Source organism: Anser cygnoides, chromosome 6 (genome assembly GCF_040182565.1).
Source record: "Anser cygnoides isolate HZ-2024a breed goose chromosome 6, Taihu_goose_T2T_genome, whole genome shotgun sequence".
NCBI lineage: Eukaryota > Metazoa > Chordata > Aves > Anseriformes > Anatidae > Anser > Anser cygnoides.
Window position 1 is genome coordinate 30,617,278 of NC_089878.1, and position 23,386 is coordinate 30,640,663.

The 23,386-nt window shown below is 46.7% G+C and overlaps 1 protein-coding gene across 20 annotated transcripts in view; it reads right to left on the reverse strand.

The window, feature by feature from the left end:
• The window catches only part of BIN1 (bridging integrator 1), a 98,154-nt gene that overhangs the window by 18,099 nt on the left and 56,669 nt on the right, over positions 1-23,386 (reverse strand). For 6 of the 20 annotated variants that reach the window (XM_067000045.1, XM_067000038.1, XM_067000040.1 and 3 more), the window contains exons 6-13: positions 23,272-23,379; positions 20,481-20,573; positions 16,298-16,383; positions 15,629-15,704; positions 13,756-13,838; positions 11,023-11,073; positions 5,787-5,937; positions 1,545-1,673 (exon numbers count right to left, since the gene is read on the reverse strand). In XM_067000045.1, the coding sequence (XP_066856146.1) occupies positions 1,545-1,673; positions 5,787-5,937; positions 11,023-11,073; positions 13,756-13,838; positions 15,629-15,704; positions 16,298-16,383; positions 20,481-20,573; positions 23,272-23,379 (777 nt within the window). The remainder of the gene's footprint in view (positions 1-1,544; positions 1,674-5,786; positions 5,938-11,022; positions 11,074-13,755; positions 13,839-15,628; positions 15,705-16,297; positions 16,384-20,480; positions 20,574-23,271; positions 23,380-23,386) is intronic. The other 14 variants (XM_013196686.3, XM_013196683.3, XM_067000041.1 and 11 more) reach the window with 9 other exon arrangements.

Genomic DNA, 23,386 nt, shown 5'->3' on the forward strand with positions numbered 1-23,386 from the left:
TTTTTTTTTTCGGTGGTTGGACACCAAAGGGTCCGGTCATGGAAGAATCTTACCTGCCATTCAGGACTTACATGCAAGGCCTAGCACCCTTTGCCTTTACCCAGATCTCCCACAAGAAAGCTCACTGGAGCCAAGCCATCTGACAGGAACAGCCCTGGGCAATGCACTGAACGCTAGCGGCCGCTGGGTGCTTCAATGAAGATTGTTCTGGCAACCATAATCCTCCCTCAGAAATCCCATCCAACTGCACGTCACAGCAGATCCCATCCTGGGTCAGGGCACTGATCAGGTGGAGAAGAGTATGTCTGGCTAAAGGCAGGCATTCACATGGAAATATATGATACAAACCACAGGGCAGGCAAAGTTGTCCAGTATGATAAAGGAGAACGAACAGAGAATGGAAGAGTTGCTCAGCTGCCTGTGGTCCTCCCCCCTTCCAATACGGCAGTCAAATCATCTCTCTGCTCTGCAAACTTAAATCTACTGCAATGCAAAATCTGACATTGACAGCCTTCCCTCCCCACTCCACCTTGGCTCCTCACCAGCTGGGTGGAAGGTGGCAAACCAGAGGCAAAGGAGCAGCATGGTACAAAGAAAAGTTAGCAAGGGAGTCACAGATGAACACTGATAGAGACATTACTTGTGCTTTAACAAGCATTTAGGAAAAATATACATATTATATACATGTATATATATAAAAAATATAGATGTATGTGTCTCATGATGCAGCCAGAAATCTGGTCAGGCTCCCCTATACATAAGGACCACCATTCTCCTAGATCCAACACAGAATTCCCCATTTAGGCATCCCCTCTTCCAGTGATGTTAACAAAAAGGAAAGTGAAGATGAAAAATACATTGTTTAAAAATGTTGTTCCATTTTTAGGGCTTCAAAAGGTGCCACATGACTGGAAACACGCATTCTGATGGGAACCGCCGGCTGGTGAAGAGTGACAGTGTGTCAGGAGCCCTGAATTCACAGCAGGCACGGTCCTGCCTGTCTGTACTGCATCCACCAATTCCTGTCGGCCTTTCCAGCGCAAGTATGGGCTTTAAAAGTCACCACAAAGCCCATATCTAAAGGCACTGAGATGGTACAAAACTGCATTCTCCCACCAATGGCACAGCTGCCAGTGTCATCCCGTAGGGATGTACAGGAGCAGAAAACACATGCTTCACCCACACCCAGGATCTATGGGCCTGGAAGGCACATATCATGGGATGTGAGGTGAGCCAAGCCATAATCCATGTGCACTGTTGCTGAACACAGTGATAACTTTCTGGTGTCTTCACCAGTTTTATTTCTCACGTTTCTCTACGAATTAAAGCTCTCAAAGGGCAACGTGTTGGCCAAAGCTGCCTTCTAGCCACCCTGCCCTCTAAGATGGCCTCCCATCTATCCCTTTGCCTCCTGAGGTCCCATGCTGAGCTTGTGTTCCTCCTTTGCCTGACCAGGTTTCATGGCTGGACACCTCCAGAGAGAATAAAGATCAGAAGGAAAAGTTCAGAGGCAGACAAGTATAATGCAGGGCATAGCAGCTAACCTGCGAGGGGGTTGTCACACTTATCTCAGGGACAAAATTGTCATCAAACAGACTGATGATGTTCTCCTGCTTGATCTCCTTGGAGGGGGTGACTTTTGGAGGCGGAGGCACCGGAGGCCCTTTCCTCAACTGCATGCAAGTGAGCACACGGCCACAGCACAGACGGCGACACCCAAAAAAACCAGAGACAGGAACCAGGTTAGCCACAAAAACTGAAGGTGGGGGAAATCACAACCACAGGCACAGAGAAGGGTTCTGTCAACTCCATCTGGAGAGAGGGAAGGAGAAGGGCAGAATGAAACAAAATAAAAAAACAACCACACGCCTCCAGAGAAGGTTTGGCATCATTAGTTACACTTCAGCCGTGGGCAAATTTCCCTCTGCAGAGGAGAAGCGTAACACAATTAATATGCATCGGCAGGACATGCATACATAATTAGAGCATGTGCAACCTTCCAAAGAACCACTGGGAAGGGAGCAGATCAGTTACTGAAAACAGATTCAATAGACCAGGCCAGTTCTGCCACCGTTTGCCATACTTACCGTACCTAACGGAACAAGAACCCAGACTCAGTTTGTCTTATTATGGGATGCCCATGAGGCCAGATGCTGATCTGCCCAGCAATGGGTTATCGGTATACCATATGGAAAGTCAGAAGGAACCCTTCATGGCATCTTACCATATCTCAGTTTGGGGCAAGAACAAGCCCAGCTCCTGAGAAGCCATGACTGCTGTGGGCCCAACTCAGCTCTCAGTTTCACCAATGAGCACTGACACTAATGAAGTCACAAGTGCAGCCCAAATGGAGATCCCAGAGAAGGCTCGATGAAATCTGACCCTGTGACTCTAACCCATCCTAATACCCTCTTATCATGCTGAAAGACTCAGCCTGACGCTGCATCCACCCTCAGTGGGAAGCTGTGGTAGACCTTCCCTAGATCAATCAACCCGCACCCTCTTTATATTTTTCTGTGTCCAAGGCTCAATCCTTTTTTTTCTAGATCAAATAAAACTTTGAGGAGCTGCTTCTGTGGTGGAACAAAGCAGCCAAACAAGTTCCGAGCACCACAGCAATGCTCAGGAGTGGTAATGGTTTGGTTTTGTTTTTTTTTTAAACAGTTATTTGATTTTCTCACCATACCTGGGATCTCAAGGCAGAAGATTCAGTGATCTGACAATGGGCACTCAGTATATTAGTGTCAGGCCTAGATTTGAAACAAAGCAGTCCCTGACTCCTAGTTCCATGTTCACACTCCTCCAGCATATAACTGAGCTCTACAATGCATTTATTCAGATTGCTAAGAACATGTCCAGTTCTCTAATGGGTTAACCTACTTGAGACAGTGTAAGTGAGAATGCAAACACGCATTTTCCACTGAATGGCTGGCTAGTGGAAATAATGAAATTAGTGTGATCACTCCCAGCTTTTCACTGTTTGCAGAACATGATGCATCCGTATCACCTAAAAACAATCCCTTACTGAAAACCTGCTTGCCAGGTGCAAGAAGAGACCAGAAGTTTCAGGGAAAAGCTACTCTCGGAACAGAGCCACCACCTGCAGAAATGGGAAGCTCCAATTACAAACCCAAAGCTAAAAAGATCCCGACTCTTCTGTGATTTACTTCTCTAAAATAGTCCATATCCTGCCCTCTTCTATGCATCAGTGTCTTAGAGACCAGCACTTCCACATTGTCCAGCATAACCTCCAACAACAGTTTAATACCACTTCTCAAAGACAACAGGACTGCATATTGATGTCAGGTTATACCTGGAACTGCATGAAGCATGAAGAACTGCTTTGCTGACTAGAATAAAATAACCCCCCTACAAGCTTCCTGCTGATTTGGATCCCACAGAGCTGGATCTGTTTAAATTCACCACAGCTGTGTTGTTTTCAGCTGTGCCATTAGCGTCTGTCAGTGGTGTAACTGAGAGCAAAAGTCTGACCTTTACAATTTCACAGACCCTTGAAGTCCTGTGTCATCATCAAATTACTCGGTGTGGAGAGTTGTGGCCGCTTCTTCCAAAACACAGAAATTCCAAAACAGCCGTTTTCAAGAAGTAAAGGAAAGCGACAGTAAAAGAGCTCCTTTTTGGCATAGGGAATAGTTCAAAATCAAGTCAGTATTTATGTGGTCTCTCCTGTTTTGCTGTCTTTTTCCCTATAGCCTCTGCTTATGATTTGCATTAGTTTTTCAGACAGGGAGGAAATGGGTAGAGAACTACACTTGCTTGTTGCTTTTTGCTCTGGCCTCCCGTACAGTAGGAGGCCCCTTGCCTCCCTTGGAGGACCCTAAAGCAAAACACTTACCCGTAGGTCAAAAGTAGTGACACCTGTAAAGCTGAATCGGTTTTAAAGTCAAGCGCTGTTTACAGACACTTGTGTCTTCCAGCTGGCTGCCAAGCTGACACAGGCTGAGTTTCTAGACCTTGCCATATAGGCACCAGGTTTGGCTCTGAGTACAAAAGCCCTGTCCTTGCCTTCCCTCTCTCTAAAGCAAGCTCCATCTCTCAGCACCTAGTGAGAACATGGAGAGGAGCTCTTGCTCTTCACTGTAGCAAGGCTTAGGAAAATGAATTAAAACATACAGGGGGAAAGAGCGGCCAGACGGTGGCAGCAGAAGCTGCAAACACCATTTTGGTCCTGCCTTTGACCCATCGGAGGTTCCAGATGGGGCTCTGCTAGAATATTCTGCTTGCTCAACAAGGGGTGCTTCCAGCCCCATTCCTGTGGGCAGGAAGGCAGCGAGTGAATGAGCAAGCACTTGCAGCCTGGCAAAAACAAGGCTTATGTGTGGTATTTAAAGGAAAGGGAAAAAACCAAACTCAGCAAGACAAGTCCACAGGCAGCACAAGTAAAGTCTGCAGTGAAAAGTTCATTAGATCTGGACAATTTCTTGTGCCACATTTCCATTAAGTTGTGGTGATCACTGAAAAAAAAAAAACAGGAAGGCAGTTCTGGAAAAATATGCACTATCCTCTCTCCTTCTATCCATAGACCCCACTCCAAGGTCCTGACCTGGGGGGTGATGAAACCACTCTAAGCTGCACAACGCTCAGTAGGGCAGAGACCCTAGAGAAGTCCTGCAAAGACACAGCCAGACATCCTCACTTCTCCAAGGCTGGAAAAGACCTTTTGGCAATGTTAAAATATCCCTTTTTGTCCTGCTGAAAATCAAAAACACAGGGGAAGGAAGAATACTGTGAGAGGTTATTCCAGAAACAGGAAACAACCCTGCTCCACAGGCCTGGATTTGGAATCACACTGCTACGTATGATAACAGCAAGGAAATTCTGGGTTACTTTCATCATTTTATTTTATTTATTTATTTTAGCAGCAATAGGTATTTTCTTACCAGTTTGGCCAGAACGCCTCTCAGCTTTAATTCTTCCTGAAAGACTCCTCCTCGGTGTCCCACTTATTGAAATGCAAGGACTGGCACCAGACATGAATCTGGCCTAGTTAGTTTGCCTCCACTAAGCTTTTCCCCCACTCAGCAATAGGGGAAATTATGGAAAATTTAGGAAAAGCAAATGTTTTATTTTCCTCAGCTCCCAAAGTGAAACATAACATATGATATGCTAAGTAGCAGCAGCTACATTTCCTATTTTAAACATGCTGCTGGGCGTCCCCCATGTAAGGGAAGTACTAACAAAGGCCGCGTGGAAGGTATCAGAAACCACCTAACAGTCTCCTTCCTGCTACGCACCTGATTTCTTCATAGCATAATATAATGCCTTTATTTTTAATCCCAAGGAAAAATACCAAGCTAAAGTAAAACAATGCAAAATAACAGATGCTCTCCTTATCCGTATCAATATTAAACTTTTTTCTTTGGACCCTCGTCATTTACAGCAGTTCTTGGGAAGAGGCATGACCATTGAATTTCACAGGTTAATTCAAGCGTAAAGAACAAACTTCCTTGCCTTGCTACACCCTCCCTGCATTTTCTTGACCATCCTACTGGACAGCAACGTATATTACTGGCCTTCCCCCTGTAGAGGCATTCAGAGACAGCTTTAGTACTTCCCTGTACAATACAAAGAAGGTCAATGAACAACTGGCATCCTCAGAAACCTCATTCTTGCCCACACTGATGGAGAACAACCGTCATGTTATTTTCTCTGTGCTCAGTAGCAGGAAGAGGCCCAAAAAAGCAACTGATGGACATCTGACTCACAGAGCATGTGTCGTCAGTGGTCATACAGCAGAGACATGGTCAATGTCATGGGGACGCTACCTGAGATGGTGACTTTGGGATGCTTGCCCCAGGTGCTTCCAAAGTGGACGGTTCCAGCTCATGGTTGACAGTCTTGGTCTCAGGGCTGGTGATGGGAGATCCATCTGGTGGAGGCGAGGGGCTTTTATTTGCTTTCGCTGGGGTGCTGTCACTGAAGGAAGGGGAGAGATGGAGAGAAAAGAGAGAGACAGACAGAGAGAGAGAGAGAAGAGAAGTCTGAGCCAGGCCTAGGAGAAGTTGTGCTAACCAGCACAGATCATTGGCCTCCTTTACCTCTTTCCTTCACTGCCCTGACATGTGATGAAGATATCTGAAGCCTCTACAAACTTTCTGCAAAGCATCTTTGCTGAGTCACTTCCAGCCCAACACAATGAAGTAGGATTACTGGGCAGCAGGTTCCCAATAAATTCCTACTGCATGAATACATTTGGGGGGAGGGGGGGAAAGGGGAGGAGTGGAACAAAACAAAACAAAAAAAACCCCACAGGCATCCATAATTCTGATAGATCCTAACTCATTTAATTTTATACATTTTACAGGTAAAAATTTCTCTGGGTGGTGTTGTACTGACACCCACATGGGTTGTGACCAACGGATCCATATGCAGATCTGCAACACCCAAACTAAGGCAGTAATAAAACATTATCATATTACTCTACACAGTACAAACTGGCTGAGCTGGAAGACGGGAAAAGCAGCCCAAAGTTTCACAGATCATTCCAGACAGCAAAGAAACAGTGAGATTTTGGCTACTAATAAACTGTTCCCTACTATGGAAAGTTTCTTCAGCCTGTTTTCTATGATGAACCCCTGCTGTCTTTGTCTTTCCAGCTGGTCCGTGTTCCAGGACTGTTTCTAACACAGTCAAGAGGGACTCTTCAGGGAATTAAGATGCAGGAAGCATACGCCAATGGCATTTGTTGGTTCATAACTTGGCCAGATTTGGATTTTTGAAAGGAATGGCAAGAGGCAAATGCCCTTCCCTAAAGGCATGCCCTGGCTGAGTGTCAAATCTGCTTCAACCTGTGGAATCATAAGAGATTCAGCTAAAGGTTGGTTAACAGAGAGTTTCAACAGGGATAAAGCTAAACTCATTTTCCCAGCCTTATTCTCAGGAATAGCTGAAAAAATTTGGCTGAAACTCAGCTCCCCAAAAAGCAACCAATCAGCTTATCTCAAGGCATGCAGAAGCACTCACACTGGTAGAGGATATTTTAGCAGAAGTGGTTACAATTTGGCAAAACTACGCACAGCTGAACACAGAATATCACAGAATATTTCAAAAGGGCTGTGCAGCCTCATCTAGGGGGAGCAGTATTTGCCTCCACTTATAAAGAAGGGAGAAGGCTGAAAGGCACAGACCCTTTCCTCCAGCCTGAGACAATAAATCCTGGCACAGAGCCACAACTGCAGCCATGTGGACCTGGTTCTGAGGAACACACAGATTATTTCTTTGCACTGTCCCAAGAGAGCCCAGAGCTCTGGAGATGTACAGCCACTCACACTTGGATGGTGTGGTGGTCATGGGCTAACATGCAGAGTGGCCTCATTCTTAAACACTCACAAGGGGACAGCAAGAGGAGGAAGGGACAGCAAGACATTTCAAAAAACCTCCCCTCCCAAGCAAGCATCTCCCCCTGCTCAGCATTCCAGCTTTCAAGCTTCCCACCCCATTTCCTCTTCATTCACTTTGCCCTCACCCATTCCCCCACCTTTCTCCCCATACCCACACACCCCACACACCTTTTCCCACAAAGCGCTTGCTCCCGGGTCCACATGCAGGTCCGATGTTTCTGATGACACTGATGCCAGCAGTGCACCGACATGATGCAACAAACCCAGTGATGTTTTGTGCAAGCAGCTCTCAATCAGGGGCACACACACCAAAGGTTGAGAGGAAGAGGGAAAGGGGAAGAGGAAGGACTAAGGAACACACACATTGACCTTTGCAGCTCTCCGGGGTGACTGCACATGCCTAGTGTCCTTCCTAAGATGTCCCCCAAGTCACTTCAACACAGAGGGCTGCAGGAAGGATTCTGTGACATTGCCAAGGCTGTGCTACAGATTAAAGGTAACAACGGTTGGAGTGAAGGTAAGGAAGTCTTGCTCTAAATGAGAGTTACCAGGGAACAGCAGGCTCCACATAACATGTTCACAGCATTGAAACCTCAAAATGATTTCAGGAGAAACATTATCTTGGTACTATTTCCATGGCAACACCATTTACAGCACCATCAGAGGCTGACATGATGACCTTGCTGAGCCCAGCCTCGCTGAAGACACAGATCTTGCACCCCAGTGCTTCGCCTCTGAGATCTCAAAGGGGGTCCTACAACACCTCATGCCAATGAGGGTTGCTGCAGAAGGATGAGAATGATAGCGATGAATTGCCTAGGACTGCAAAATGATCAGCCCAGAGAGGTGTCCCAAGGCATGGGCAAGTGCATGTGAAAGGCTTCAAAAGTGGTGAACAAAATCAAGGGGGGAAAACTCAGGAAGAGGTGAGGCAAGATGTTCCTCAATCTAACTGTTTTGCTTGTGAAGATGTAAAGAAAATATGTCCTGGTGCTAGAGTTGAGGAAAGAAAAAATGTTACTTTCCCTAGAGTCACTTTGGAGGAGATGGAGAGGACAGAGACCTGCGGCCGGACTGCCAGGACTTCTCAAATGCCTGGACAGACTGGGGAGTCCTGGCTACCAGCTGGGCTACCAGCACTAGGGTACGTTTCTCAAACTAAGCACCTGAAAAGGACTTTTCTCCTGGCAAGAAAGGACTTCACGTTCATTTTCTAGAAGCCATGAAAGAACTTTTTGGTGACTTATTTGTGGTGTCTGGCAGTGGCTTAATTTGGAGCCGTATTGCTGAAAGACTCCCACGTGAAAGGCAGACCAGTTTCTTCCCCTCATCCTAGAAGGGCTAAGAGGGCCCCACACTAAAGCCCTCATTAAGTCACTGCTATTTACAGCTTGTTTGATGTGTTGGCTGATCCTCCTAGGAAAATGCCAGTGCTAATTTTGACTGAGCCTCTACCAGCCCCCCAAGCAGCACCTTCATTCCTGCACTTGCTGCTCTGCACGCATTCAGCAACTTGGTGACCGGCACCAGGTCAGCCCCTCACCAGGATCCTGGGGCCTCCACAGGTCCTAGGCGAGCACACGCTGTGTGTCCTGCACAGAGCAAAATCCTGTTTCCAAACAGACCGCTCTTCCCTATGTTCCTGGAGCAAGCAAGTGCGGGGACTGACCAAATGTGAGTATCGCAGCAAATCGTCAAAACAACGCCTTTTCTTCTTCTTCTTTTTATAAGCAACTGGAAAGGGGAAGGGAAAGGAGAAGGGGAACAGGAAAACCACTCTGCTCTTTGAGAGCTAAGAGCAAGGTCTACTGCAGTTACAACAACTGAAGGAAAGTTGCAAATCGCCCAGCCTCTCCTAGTGCTGCTAAGCTTCCAGACCCTTCACTGGGCTGCCTCATCTATTCTGGAAGAGACGACTAAAATCTGCAGATGGGGCTCCTATATGCTAGTAACAATCCTGCATTAGAGGATGGAACCAAATCTCCAATATGGTAAAAACAGACAAGTCACCTCCTGCCAAGTTCTCAAGTTAAAAAAGAAAAAAAGGTTGGCATCTCTGCTAAGGCTCAGATAGCGTCTTTTAGCCCGAAGTAATTAGGTTGTTTTTTTGTGGCGTTTGTTTGTTTGTTTGTTTTTAACATCAAAGCTGTCTGAACACTAGAATTATTTCCACTCCCCAGAAAAGGAGGGGCAGAAAAAGAAAAAAAAACACCTCCATACCCAGGCATCCAGTGGCACAAACGTACATTTTTGCTGCAGATCAAAGAGCAACCAAGTCCCTGACCCTCTTTCCCTGCACAAGGGTTTGCGTATTTCTCTGCCCCCCCTGCAGCTGCTGTGACAGCAGAAACCCCCAGCAGAGCCGGGGTCAAGCACCTTAACCGCTGGGCCAGCAGGACCTTGTCTGGAGGATGTTGTGGTTAGAGCTCAGCCAGATGAGATTTCCTAGGCTCGCCCTCTGCTGTAGCATCCACAAAGGCTACGACGACTGCAAATGCTACACCTCCTGGTGCAGTCGCAGCAACACTGCCGAGCCAAGGTCAGACACAGACATCCAGAGGAATACTCCTGTGAATCCTCCTTTTTCACATGACATTCACTCACTACTTTTCATTTGAGGAAATAGTTAAGATTTGCCCATCGGTTTCCCTGTGAAATTACCATTCTCTTCCCTCCTGCTTCCCATTTTACACAGGATGCCCAACAGAGACAAAGAGAAAGGTTGTACAATTTGCCCTAGTCAGTGGGAAGACAGGATCAGAAAGCAAGAATCCCAATTCACCAGCACTTGCTTTTATTGCTGGCAGAACAACATCTTGAGATTTAAAAGGATATTTTTTTTGTTCCTATAATGACCCCATGGAAGGAATATCAACACAAAGACTGAGAAAAACAAGAGTTAGGGGAAGTTTCTATGCCGTTATGCAGCAATCCCCACTTTGCCCCAGAGCACATTCTTGTCGGAGTCCTTGACCTTGGCTATGGGAACTCTGAGCACTGCAGCAATCCAGTTATTCAACGCCACGACTGTCTTGAAAGGCAAGCTGCTGCTGTTAGTCTTTGTACAGGATAACAGGCTTCCCTTTCCTTCAGCTCTGCACAAATCTTAAATGAATGGAGCACAACAGCGAGGATCTCAAGAGGAGAACAAGTAAAGAGCAAAGCCCTAGAAGCGTCCTTCTCCCACATCAACGTCCTCCCACCACACCAGGTAGATAGGACAGGACTACATATGAAAATGGTCCTCCCGGGCCAGGCAGGGAATGAGAATGCAGCATTTCAGAGCTGTTCAAAAGGGCAAGCCTCACTAGGTAAGACTGGATCTTGTTAATTGCCAAAATAGCCCGTATATCCCTGTACAACCCAGCACCGCGCTTTTAGTCACCACAGAAACAACCGAGCAGACAATGCCTGAGCTTTCCCAGTGCCCTCTTAGGTAGGAAAGGAAGCAAGGATTCAAACCAGACACACAAGCAGTTAATGGGATTATCCGGACACAAGAGACCTCAGCAGGACCCAGCAGGCCATGAACACACGGTATCATGCACAGGACCCCGCTCCCATCACAGGGTTAACACGTGCCAGGCTGTTAGAGTCCAGCAACAGCCTCTCCAGTTTTAGGAACTAAATCAAACACGGATCGAAATGCTGCTCTCCGTACCGGTACCTGCTCATCTTTTTCCTCAGCCTGGCGAACAGTTTAGTTTTCTTTCTGTTGAGGACGGCACGCAAATCGATTCCGTTACAGGATGGCACAGTCAAACCAGCGAGGAAAAGTTAAGCCTCCGAGCGTTCGTTCACTTGGTGCCACGAAACTCACAGCAATCCAGATGACACGCACTCCTCTCTTACTCTCAGAAATACACACACACAAAAACACACAAACACACTCTTCCCGTGCTTCCTACAAAGCTTTGGCCTTTGGAGAGGGTGGGAGAGGACTTTTTGTGCCTGTCAAAGATTTGCAGACATGTTAACAAACTAGATTTGTCCCTGTTCCTTGGAATATGGGGCTAGGGTGCACATGGATAAGAATAAAAAGGAAACTGCACAGATCAGCAGAGAACTTTGTGACACTGATCTTTTTTTTTTTTTCCTCACAGGTAATTGCAGCTCCTCACTCGCCCTTGTAAATGCTGGTACACAAGAAGCAAGCTCCCCATTCTCCTTTGTGCCATCTGTGCACAACTCTTAATGTGGAACCTAATCAGCAGTTTTCCTATTATGTTTTTTTCCAATTGTAGTAGGATAATACTACAGACCTCCCAAGGTTTTCTAGGTATCTGACAACCCTGAATGTTCAAACTCCTTCAGAAACAAAATCCAAACATCTCTGAAGTTTCCCGAAATGCATCAGCTACTCTATGCTACGCAGCCAGCATCAGGTTTGTCAGCCATAGTGATGTATGAGGATAATTGCATCTCTTCTCACACCCCCTCATTCATTTCCTGCCATTGTAGCCATCTCCGATCCTCTGCCCAGCAGAGAAGGACGAGGGAAGCATCTGCTCCTACCCCGGGCCACAACGGGCAGTCAGATCAGCGAGGGATATTTCCTCCTGCATGTTCTGCCCCAGCCCTGAACCACAGTGAGAGGCCAGATGTGGAGGAGAGACACAAGTGCCTCATGGCATTTCCTGATCCCTGCAAAACACTTACAGTCCTGGCAGACCTTGGACACATTCTCCTACAATATCCTGTTCCACTTCGCTCAGGGGTATCGCAGTTGTTTTCGGGCAGGTCCGTCCTCTCAGCTGAGGTTTGAGCAGGTGATGCAGCAGCACTCAGATTGCTACCTGCACAGGATCCTCTGTGTAGGCACTTGGGTTTTTGTTCTTCTTTTTTTTTAGGACCAACTAATCTCTTCGCCAAACAAAGAGCACAGAACTGCAACTGAGACACCCATTACCTCCCCAGATAAGACTAGCAGTCTGTGGGGCAGAAGTCATGAGAAAATGTAATTAATTCACTGGAAACTCTTTCAGGCCAGAAACTTCATGCCGGAGCAGTATGTCTGGGCCCAGCTGTCACTACAGCCTGCCATCACTTACTTGAGCAAGAAAGGCAGGATGAGGAAGGAGCTGGCAAAGCAATGGCTCTGGCCTTCATCTGTCTTGTTACCTCCTCCTCTTCCAAGCGCCCCACTGGATGCTGCCATCAGAGACAACGTGGGGCATGGCACAAGAGGATTGGCACAGTGGCCTCCTGCATAAAGCTTCAGTCTTGATGGTGATGAACAGGCACCGTGTGCTGACTTAGGAAGAAGACACTTTCTTCACAAGATGCATTGCTACCAGCATCTTGGGAATTTGGTATTAGCAACCCAAAATTCAGGGGCCAAATCTGATTCAAATTTCCTCTTTCTTTAAAGTTGGCAAACACCACACGCATTGCCAGAATGAGACAAAAAAAAAAGTTGTCTGTGCTTGCATGTAACAAGAGGTTAAACTGGGAGGAGAGACGAGGGAGCGCAGAGGTGTCAACAGCTCATCTAGCCCTTCCAAATCAGCGCACTCAGACCGCAGCTTGCCCTTTTTTCACGCTGACTTCACCTCCTCCCTCCATCAATACACCAGTTGAGGACCTGGGTTGTGCTCCTGCTCACCCGGCATGTGGGATTAGTGGCAGCTGGAAGCCAGAGCCCTGCATTGTTTCATCACTCACACATTTGGATGGGAGCCAGCTGCAGCCTCATCCACAGCCTGACCTCTCCCTCCCCTCTCCGTGCTGGAGAATGTGCAGCTTTGCAGTTAACCTAAATGGACCGGACCCAGCTGAGCAAAGAAAACTAAAGGACTGGAGGACACACACTCCTTGCATACACACAGATTGGAAGTGCTCTGAGATCAGAAAGCCTCGTATTAATGAGGCTGCAACTACATCCATAACACACACGGACACAGGCAACACACCCTGATTTGGTGCACAGGAGGGACACGGGGCTTTAGTGAACAAGTTTGGAGGAGGTTGGAAAACAAATGGGCTCTTGGGTCCTCTAGCTCACAAGCTACAGGTATGTGGGGGAAGCTTTTGAAGGAAAGAACAGGACGGGTGCAGGGCAACCAGACTCAGAAGGAAAGGGAGCTCAGTGTTACAGCATTGGTTTATGGAATTTGACTTCAAAAACAGCAGAGCTGAGTCGGTTGCCTAAATATCAGCAAATAGTGAAAGCTGAGGCCTCCAGCTGCTATCCTACAAAGGTAGGAGGTTTTGCATCGTGTCTCCCAGCCCCAAGGGCAATCCTGGATATCCTCTAGGGATTCTCAAGGCTGGCTATATGCAGACAATCAAATCACTCTTCAGGTGACACCACGCAGATTTCAATACCCCAGCAGAGACCCCCCTGTCCCTCCTCCCCTGCTGAGGGGAAGACGTTGCTCTCACAGTTACTCACCTGGGCTGTGCTTTAATGGGAAAGGCATTGCCTGAATATTGCTTGTCTAGACCCAGCAGGACATCATGGAGGTTTTGGTTCAACTGCAAAATACAAAAACAAAAGAGAGAAAAAGAATGAGAAAAGAGCCCCAGCTGCCAGAAGAGAGCCTGCACTGGCCTGCGCAGGCTGACCAAGCACCGACTTGTGCAGTCAGCTGTCCCATGAGAAAACAGCCCTACATCTGTTTCCACTCCTCCATGGGGTAAAGAACCCTACATTCAGACTACCGAAGAGCTGCTGACACCTCATGGGAATGCTCTGTCTTCCTAAGACACCATCCTCTTTGCCTCTGTGTCTCCTGCCCCAACCTGTGTGCTGCCAGGTACTGCTGCAGCAGCAGGCCGAGCGTTCACCTGAGGGTCTTCTGTTTACTGGGACTGAAGCTCCGCTCTAGATTTGTAGCCAAAGTTGCTCCTTATACCTCCTTATGAACCTGGAATATCAATATTTAAAATGCAGAACTACAGGCAACTACAGAACTACCAAGTCAACAGCAAGCCTTCACCTTGTAGGCTGCCTGGGCCATCCAGGTTTAGGCAGGACCTGGATCTCTTGGAAGAAATGCAGTATTAGGGGTTAAACTTTTCCCAATACCAAAGGCTGAAACATTCACCCTGGACACTCCTATTCTGAAACAGCCAATTCACAAACAAGACGAGATGCCAGATTTATCATCGGTAGGAGGAGGGATCCAATGCAATCAATGTCAGAGGCATCGTGCCGACAACACCAGCAGTTAATTGGATGCTAGAGCAGTAATAAGAAACAGATGGCTTTCATGGAACAAAGCTGAAGGCCTGCTCTCACACAAAAGTCACAGGGAAAGAAAAGTCCAGGACATGATACAAGAGTAGAATTCCTTTCTAGCAGGCATCCTTCCCATGTTTTGCTGAATGTAACTTAACAGCAGACTGATAATTATAATAATCCTCCCTACTCTTAACGATAAGTTCATTCCCCAGCGGAGAAGTGCAGGCCCTTAACTGGAAAGGTCCCCATGAAGTGTCAGCAGGGTTCCAAACTGATGCATTACACCGAGGCAGTGGGCCTCCAACTGCTGGGAATTGAATGACTATAAAGTTGCTGGTTGCTTAGCGGCTGTCTTGTTGTTAGGATGACATTGGGGAGGGAGGAATACAAGAGTTTTCCAGATGGACTCTCAGTTGCTTGCTCAGATTTACAGAGAGCATGCATGCATGCCTTAGGAGCAGCGTACAGACCTAAGGAACACAAGACTTACTGAGCTTTTAGGAGAAGTAACTAACGATAGAAACGTATCTCTAAAGGAAAGTGGCAATGGGAGGATTTCCCACAGCCTATTTCCGAGGTCTCTGCTGGGTGCTGGCACACCACCCAAATCCAGCCTGCCACCAGGTTATGATGCTGCTTACTGCCCTGATTCCCAGCCCATGACCACCAGGCAGTCCATGCAAGGGCCATGCTAAGCATTCAAATGCCTTCTTTTGCAAACAGATGCCAGGCTGAGATAGCTTGGTTATAGGTTACAGATCCAGATTCTGGAGGAACTAGAAAAGGCAGCAAGACAGGCCTGAAAGTGGCTTTCCTCCCCTCTGTGGATCTTCAAAGGAGCCAAGTGACACAAACTCCCTGCAGCATGCAGTGGTACTCTACCCTCTCTCCCCTTACTCCATCCCTTCACATTACTAACTCAACAGACCCTCCCCCGTGTTGCTTGGAAAAGTCTGAGGGTTAACATTTTGCTCTAATACGGGGTAAATGCTTTCTTCTCCAGCCATATCATTTAGGTTTTTCAAATAGCAGTGATGAGAGAACAGGGCGTGTTAGTAGGACAAGCTGTTAATTGTCTTACCTTGCTCATTTCTTTATGGAAGTTTTCTTCTAGGCCTGCTATACTCTGGAATGTGTTGACGTAGAAACCAACACGACTGCCAAATGAAAAACAAGAGGAAGAAGAACTTAACGGACACCATGCTCTCCCAAAAGCTTTCAGCTCTGCCTCGCCTGCTATCTTCCACCCACCATTCCCATTTGAGCTCAACTCTGTCAGGCCTGGCACATGCTGGAAGAGAATGGCAGCAAAGAAGTGTGAAAGGGGTGGTGGAGCAAAGGCCAGGAGGAGGAGGCCAGGTAGGGTAGGATCCGAATTTGTGTTTCGTGCTGGCAAAAGGGATAGAAAGGTGCACGGGGTGGTGGGGAGCACACACTAGTGGTAGGGTGATGGAAAGCAAAATGATGGAAGTTGTGATGGAGTGTGGGGAAAGCTGAGGGAACTGGCAGGACAGAAATTTAGTCACTCCAAAGACCCTCAGCACCAGGGGAAGAACAAAAGCGTGAGCTCTTTGCTTCTAAGGGCAGAAGTGTAAGAAAGCACAGGATATGCACAGAGAGCAACAGGAATGCAAAAGGATCAGCTGGACAGCAGGAGCCTGTGAACAACCTGTGGCACTTCAAAATCCCCGTAGCCGCCTGCCTCCTTGCTTCCTTCCAACCAGCCCTTAGGAAAACCTCCAGCACTCACCTATTCCATAGTGAAGGCAGCTCCTCCTGCAGATCAACGTTCATCTCTTCAAACACCTTCTGAGCCTTTACTAACTCTTCTTCAGCCTTAATAACAGAGAAGGAAGAGAGTAAGCTCCAGCACATACAAGTACCCTGAAGGGCTGAGCTAACTGTAACTCTTGACTTTGCTGGGAGAACAAGCAAAGTTCTGGCACGGGGTAGTCCCCATTCCAAACGAGTCTCCCAGGAGCCAGGGTTGCATCACAAGTGAGCTGATGCCCCTTCAGCTTGCCTGCACTGCCCACAGGGTTTCTCTCTCAACGGATTTCCCTGTCTGGATACTCAGAAGAGAATTCAAACATCCACTAGCATATTTTAAGTCCAATAAATTTCCCTGGCTCCCAAAACTGAGTGGAGCTGGTCAGGCAGTTCAGCCTCCAGTTTGGACACAGACAAAGACTGAGAGGCCCCTGCCCCTTGTTGGATCTCTGAAAGAGTTGAAACCTATCCCAAATGGCACTGAAGAAGAGACCTCCCTCCTGAGGGAGGTAAGGTCATGCCAAAGCGCTGCCTCTTCTTGGGAAGGGAAGAGGTCTGCCTCCTTCACTGATACATCTCTCTCACAAAGCAAAGCAGAGAAAGCAAGGAGGGATACACAAAGCATAAGTTGTGCCAGCAGGAGGCTAGGCTGGAGCAGCAGGTCTTGGTCTCAGCAGCCTCACATACTCTTATTGGTGAAGACCTAATACAAGAGAAACCCCTGGCTGGCTGCTGACTACCAACAACAAAGGAAACATCCCTCATACAGAACCTCTTACTTCCAAAGAGCTTAAATTTCATCTGATCCATTTGACGCAGACACTGACAGACCCCAACAACGATGCATGAATTCTGGTGCATTTCAGAGGCAGAAATGATGAACCTGGTTTCTGTTGCTGACAGCAAGCACCAGCAACATGCACGTTCCCCTTCCCGTATCAGTCCTGGATGGCCCCTTCCCTGTTTTCAGTGCCCTGACTTAAAACTGCAAGCTTGCTAAATAAAATGTTTATATTCTCTAGTTTACAGCAGCACAGCACTCCCCTGCAGCTGGATTCAGGACAGCAAACTCCTGCATTTCCACTTGGTGATGCTTCTTAACAGGAAACTCAGCACCAGTGCCTACCTTCAAGTGTGACAACAGCAGGAATGTCACAACACGCTCCGAAGAGCCAGCAAGCCACTAGGGACCAGGTCTCTCTTCGCACCTCCAGTTAGATTCTCACCCCTTCTATGAAATGAAATTTTATCTTCTTTGTGCCAGCTTAACTAAAGAAATGCACAACTTGCTGCTCCTTAATGCCAGGTCTGTGTAAAGACAGGACTGATAGGAGAAAGGACTTAAAAATATCGTGGAGTTCAGAGTCCTGTTCCTCACAGTGCTGTGTAGGATCCTTAAATTCTCCATCTCCCGTCTGACTTGGGAGCCAGCCACAGAAGCTCCCAATTTCCAGCTAGCTTCACCTTTCAGAGGGTCACTCATCGCTGCCAAAGGCTCTTTGTACTCAAGATCAGAAGAGACTCTTTCCCCCAGAAAAAGACACCACAACTGGGTATTCAGAACAACTGGTATGCAAAATTTAAGCAGTCCCTGTAAGGAACAGGTACGGGGAGAAGAGATCAGGATGTTTCCATCCAGAAATCCCTGTATTTTGCTACTACACTTGTTGCAAAACCCAACACTTTGAAAGAGTTTGCAACAAACAAACAAAAAGTCCATTTAAACGGAGACACAGTTTATGCTGGATCAGAGCTGATAATCACAAAGGCTCATTCTGCCTTAAAATCCCTCCATGACCAAATGTTTCCAATGCAGCCATTTTAAAGGAAGAGAAAAAAAAAATCCCATTCCAACCTTCGGTTTTATCTTATACTAGCTTCCACTACAGACTGGAACCACAACCAACCCAGCAGATGGGATAGCTGGGACATGAAGCACCACTGAATGGTGTCAGTTTTTCAGATACGTTGAACATTAGTTAGTCTTTCCCTCTCTTGTTTACCTGTTCAGAAGGCCAAAGAACCTAGAAAGTAACGTGTCAATATTGTGACATCCTGAGGCAAAGGCGAAGTCAGCAAGAGGCAACGTTCACTCTAGAGCAGCTGTAGGAACCAGCAATCCACGAGGCAGGGGTAAGGACAGCTGGGCACCCCACGCCAGCCCCATCAGTCCCAGCCAGCGCTGCCTCTCCCCTCAAAGGGATCACAGCCCCGGGCCCAGCTCGCTGGCTCTGCCCTATAGACAGAGACACTGCTCCGTTGTCACTACAGCGCCAAGGACATTGCTTTCTGGTCCGAAGTCAGCATTTCAGGGATGCCTAGCAAAAAGTCAGGAATCTGCTGTCCTAAGCTATTTCCCCCTTTGTTTCAAAAAGCACAGTCACCAGAATTTGTAACTGAGAGCTCGCAACAGCAAACCTCCCAGGAGACTACAGGAACACCCCTGTATTTTTTGTTGTTGTTGCTAGTATCTGCGAAAGGCCCAGCAAGCCAGCAGTCTAAACACCGGAGGGAGGGACTTTTTTTTTTTTTTGGCATTAAAAATAAGTCTTGCCGACCCCCGTTTTTGCTTGAAGGTTATGTAGTAATAGCAATTATCAGACAAGAGACAGCAACACAGCTGCTGGTACATAGAAGGAAATTTTGTTAGGCGTAATATTCTGAAGCTCTCCAGTAAATGCAGTGTCATCAGCCCTCCTGCTTTTCCCATGAGCTTAATGAGATTTAGGGCTGCCATTAACACCTTCAGTCTTACAGTCATGTGAATACAAAGACTGAAGCTTTCTTTTTTTAAACCCTCTGCCTGCTGGTGTTTGAGAAGAAAAGCTGAGAAACCCACAGGTTCACAAACTGATCTTCCTCCTTAGATTTTTAGGTTAGTTCAAATCAAAATTAAAAAAAAAAAAAAAAAAGCCTCACACGATTAGAAACAAAAACTTGAGGTTAGCAACAGTATTATTTAAGGAATACAAGAGGAAAAACTTAAAGGAGGACTTAAATTGATTTTACAGGGTGACTGAAAATACTAATGCCACTTAGCAGGAGATTAAAGCCCCCACAATACAGCTGCTAGAAAGATTACATACATCCTTGTTACCTGCTTTAGGGCAAAGTCACCCAGTAGAGAGAAATTATCAGCTGACTCATAGTACCCTCAGATCACAACGCAATGGATGAGGGAGCCCTCGTATGTACTGCTTCTGCAGGTAGTGTGTGGGAGGTGGTATTTCCCCCAGTCACTCCGGCCAGTTTCAAAAGATAAAGAATGACCAAGGCCTGATTTATTTACCTGTGGCTTGAGAAACATCCTGTACCTGCTTTCTAGTCCTCCAAAATGACCACCAGGCAAACAGATCAGTCAAGATCCACAACCAAACAGATCATTTCCAGCACGGTCATGGCACAGGAAAAGCCTCGGGAAGCCTGTTAAATATCCTTCTCCCTTCAGTCAAGAATGAATACTTATTTCCTCACTTTGCTATGCATCCTAAGCAGGGCTGCTCGAACCTATTCGTTCCCAGGCTTTATTTATGTGGTAATGTAGTATTTTCCCAGATCTTCCATCATAGACTGACTGTGAAAATCCCAGGTGCTTTATAAGGTGAGACCAATCATGTTTCCAAACTGCAATGCACTCACTGATAAAGAATGTAAAGAAGTACAAGCTTTTGTACAAGCTCTCATGGCACAACCACGACCTCAACCTGGAGCTGTTCACATCTCGAACGAGGGGTGCGAATTCCCTGCTCTGGTCCCTCCTCTTCTATGCAGACCGAACCTCTGCGTACCTGGAAAAGGCTCTTTTAGGCCAGTGACAATTTCAGAAACTTGTATTTCACCACAGGTGTGGCAAGGAATAGCTGGCAGAACTACGCTACATCCCCTCTGCCTTGGTATTACTCCACAGCCTTTCTTCATCCCCATTTCGCTTTATGGGGAGGAAACAACAGCCTAGCATTACCACACCTGGTTAGAAATCAATAGGGCAGGCACAGCTTCAGCCCTGGGTCAGCGATTTCAGCGTGTCCACTGCGGCTCACGAGTACCAAGGACACACTAACAGAAGGGACTAGAGTGAACGTTGCCTAGAGATTAGTTGCACAGTACAGTCTAGAGCCCGAAATAGCGCATGCAGCGTTAGAGGCAGGTAGATCAGCAGTCACCTGATTTCGGAGCAGATTAGTTTGCGCAACGAGGTGAGCTTGGAGCTTCCCTTGACACCACTGAGGCGCAGCTTTCTCAAGCAGCGAAACAGGCTGGGGGGAGGGAGCATGTTTGAGTGAAAAGAGAAAAAAATAAAGAGAGAACAAGAGAGAGACAAACATATACATATATATATTTTTTTTTTTAGGACAAAAAAAAAATAAAATCACAACAGAGACTGTATTTAGAAGCTGGACCAAACCAGTGTCACCAAGGCAAGAGGAAAAAAAAAATATCCTGGGACTGATTGGTTATGAATCCTTTGAAGCATGCCAAGTTTAGCAGTAATTAATGCTCCAGTGTGGGCTGGGATACTGTAGGCCAGCCGGGCAGCTGCGAAGAGCAACAGATAATAGTTGTTAGTGACCTAGCACACAGACAACCCTACTCCGAGTCGTGACTGTGAAGTGGGAGCTCCTTGGAGAGAGGTCAGGATTAATTAACCATTGTAATTATTTGCATGCAACAGCTGAATGTCCGCAGCACTTTAATTTAATGGCAGGTTGTGAGTTTAGCAGTAAGTGGCAGGAGTCCTGGGTGGGAAAAGAACATTGTAAATTAGAAGAGAAAAAGAGACTGCGTAACCCCAAAAAGTATTCCCAATGCTGTTTGTATTACTAAAACACCGTGAAACATCATTCAAGTCAGTTCGCGATTGTATGCTGTGTCATAAACAAGATTTCTCTTTCCTCAGAGCCTGTCATCACATTTCAAAGTACCTTACACTTACACCTTACCCACTTCACAGGTCACACAAGCAGACCTGCAGTGACGGGAATGGAGAGGTGAGCTCCCTACATGAGTGCAGTGCATGGCTGCATGACTGCAACTGTGGGTCTGAGAGGCTGGGCAGTGAAAGCTGCCTATTTGGGAAGAGCACACACACACACAACTTTTGGGGACTCTCAGTGATCCCATCGCAGGATCAGGCTACTGTGATGCATCACAGATTACCCGTGCACGAGCTTATGGCCTACAGCACAGAGCAGGGGAAACATCTGATGCAGTGCCTGTTTTGGCCAACGAGAAGGGTCCGACCAAGTACTAAGAGGCATTTGCACAGACTGAATCAGAAACAGAGCACCATCTCCTACATCTCAACACTTCACACTCCAAACCATGGTTAATGCACGAAGAAAATAGTAAAGAGCAACAACAAAACACCCCCTGATAAAAACACATCTTATGTGAGCATTTGGGGCAACATGAATGAGTGCAGCGATGACAAGGGCCAACCTCTTGGGTGCGGACCACCAGCTACCAACCTAAGCAAATGAATTCTTACAAACTCCAGGGCCACTGCAGCAAAGATCCCAGGGGCACACACCAAAAATGACATCACATCCTATGGAAATTCTGCTCTTACCCCTGAACACACTGAAGTATGGCTTTCAACAGACAACATCAAGTCTGTTGTGGGCCTCATGCCTTGAATACAGAACCACAAAGACACAAATAACGCAATGACACCTGCCATCAATCTTTCCCCTCTTTGTTTGCCAGGGTTAATCACAGTGCATGCACCAGGAGAGAAGATGACTGATGACCGGCAGTTTAAAAATAAAATTACTGTCAGTTGGCTAGTAAATGCAGATTTTTTTTGCTTGCGGAAAGAGAAGCATCCTTATTCCTTCCATGCCGGAGACATACTATTGTCTCCAACACAGCCTAAATCCTTCCTACCTGAAATAATTGCAAAGCAAAGGATGACAACCCTTCTCAGCCTCGTTAAAAGATTAAAGAGGCTCAGGCTCTTTTTTTTCCCCTGCACTCCTCTATCCCCAAGAGTCCTGATGTGCCACGGTCTACATTAAAGAGAAATGAAAGGTGTCTCCCGACCACTAGACTTGTTATGTCAAGATCTGTCCTGTGGTGTGGAGCATGTGGGTTCAAATCCACTCAGGGTAAAGGAATAATCCACAGCTCATTTTCTGGGCTATCCTAAAACCACAAGCTTCCTCTAGAACAAGGTTAGCATTACCACCTTTCTTCAGCTACAATTAAAAGACAACCTAAGTTCTATTTCTAATGAAATTTACTTTAATTAAAAATAAAATTCCACACTTGTGTGTTGGGCATGCTCCAGAATTAACACTGGATCATTTTGCTCACTAGAATGAAAGAAGCCATGCCTTAGCAAGACAAAATTCTTGTTTTCCTGCTTTCAGCCTTATTTATTTTCCACTAATTGTGGTCAGTAGATGACAGAACAGAGTCATCAAGTGCACGTAGGGTGCATTTGCACCAATAAACTTGGAACTCACTCTCCTAAAGGTCTCTGTCCTAGCATATTAGAAAACTTCACAAATACCACCAACCTCAAGCAACGCTCAAACACTTACTATCACTGCTGATCTAAGATGGGGAGACAGAGAGTCCCAAAAAGCAGACAAACTGGAAAATTTTGCTGTGGCACCACAAGGCTTTGCTTCCCCAGAGCCGCACAGGCTTTTTTGACAGAGGTTATTAGTCCTGCAGCATCTGAGGAAAAACATGCCTAGGCCTTGGCTGCTGACAGATGCTGGCTGATGATGGTGGGTGTGAACTAAGACACCAGAACACATCCTGCCTTCTCGGAGAATTAAACAGGAGAGAAGAAAATTGCTAGTCAAACCCCACCAGTTCACAACATCTCTCTGAACAAAGCACACCCAGCAGAGAGGTACAGGTGTGCTTTACACCTGCTCACTAAGCAAAAGCAGACTTCCCAAAATGAAAGGAGAGCTGCACATCCTCTCTTGCTTGCTTTACCTTTGCGATTTTAGTTTCGTCCTTCTTCTTTGCAGTCTGCAGGGCTTCAAAGTGGTGTCTGGCGCTGTCGTAATCCACAAGCTTCCTTCCTCGCTTCGCTATACGAGACTACAAA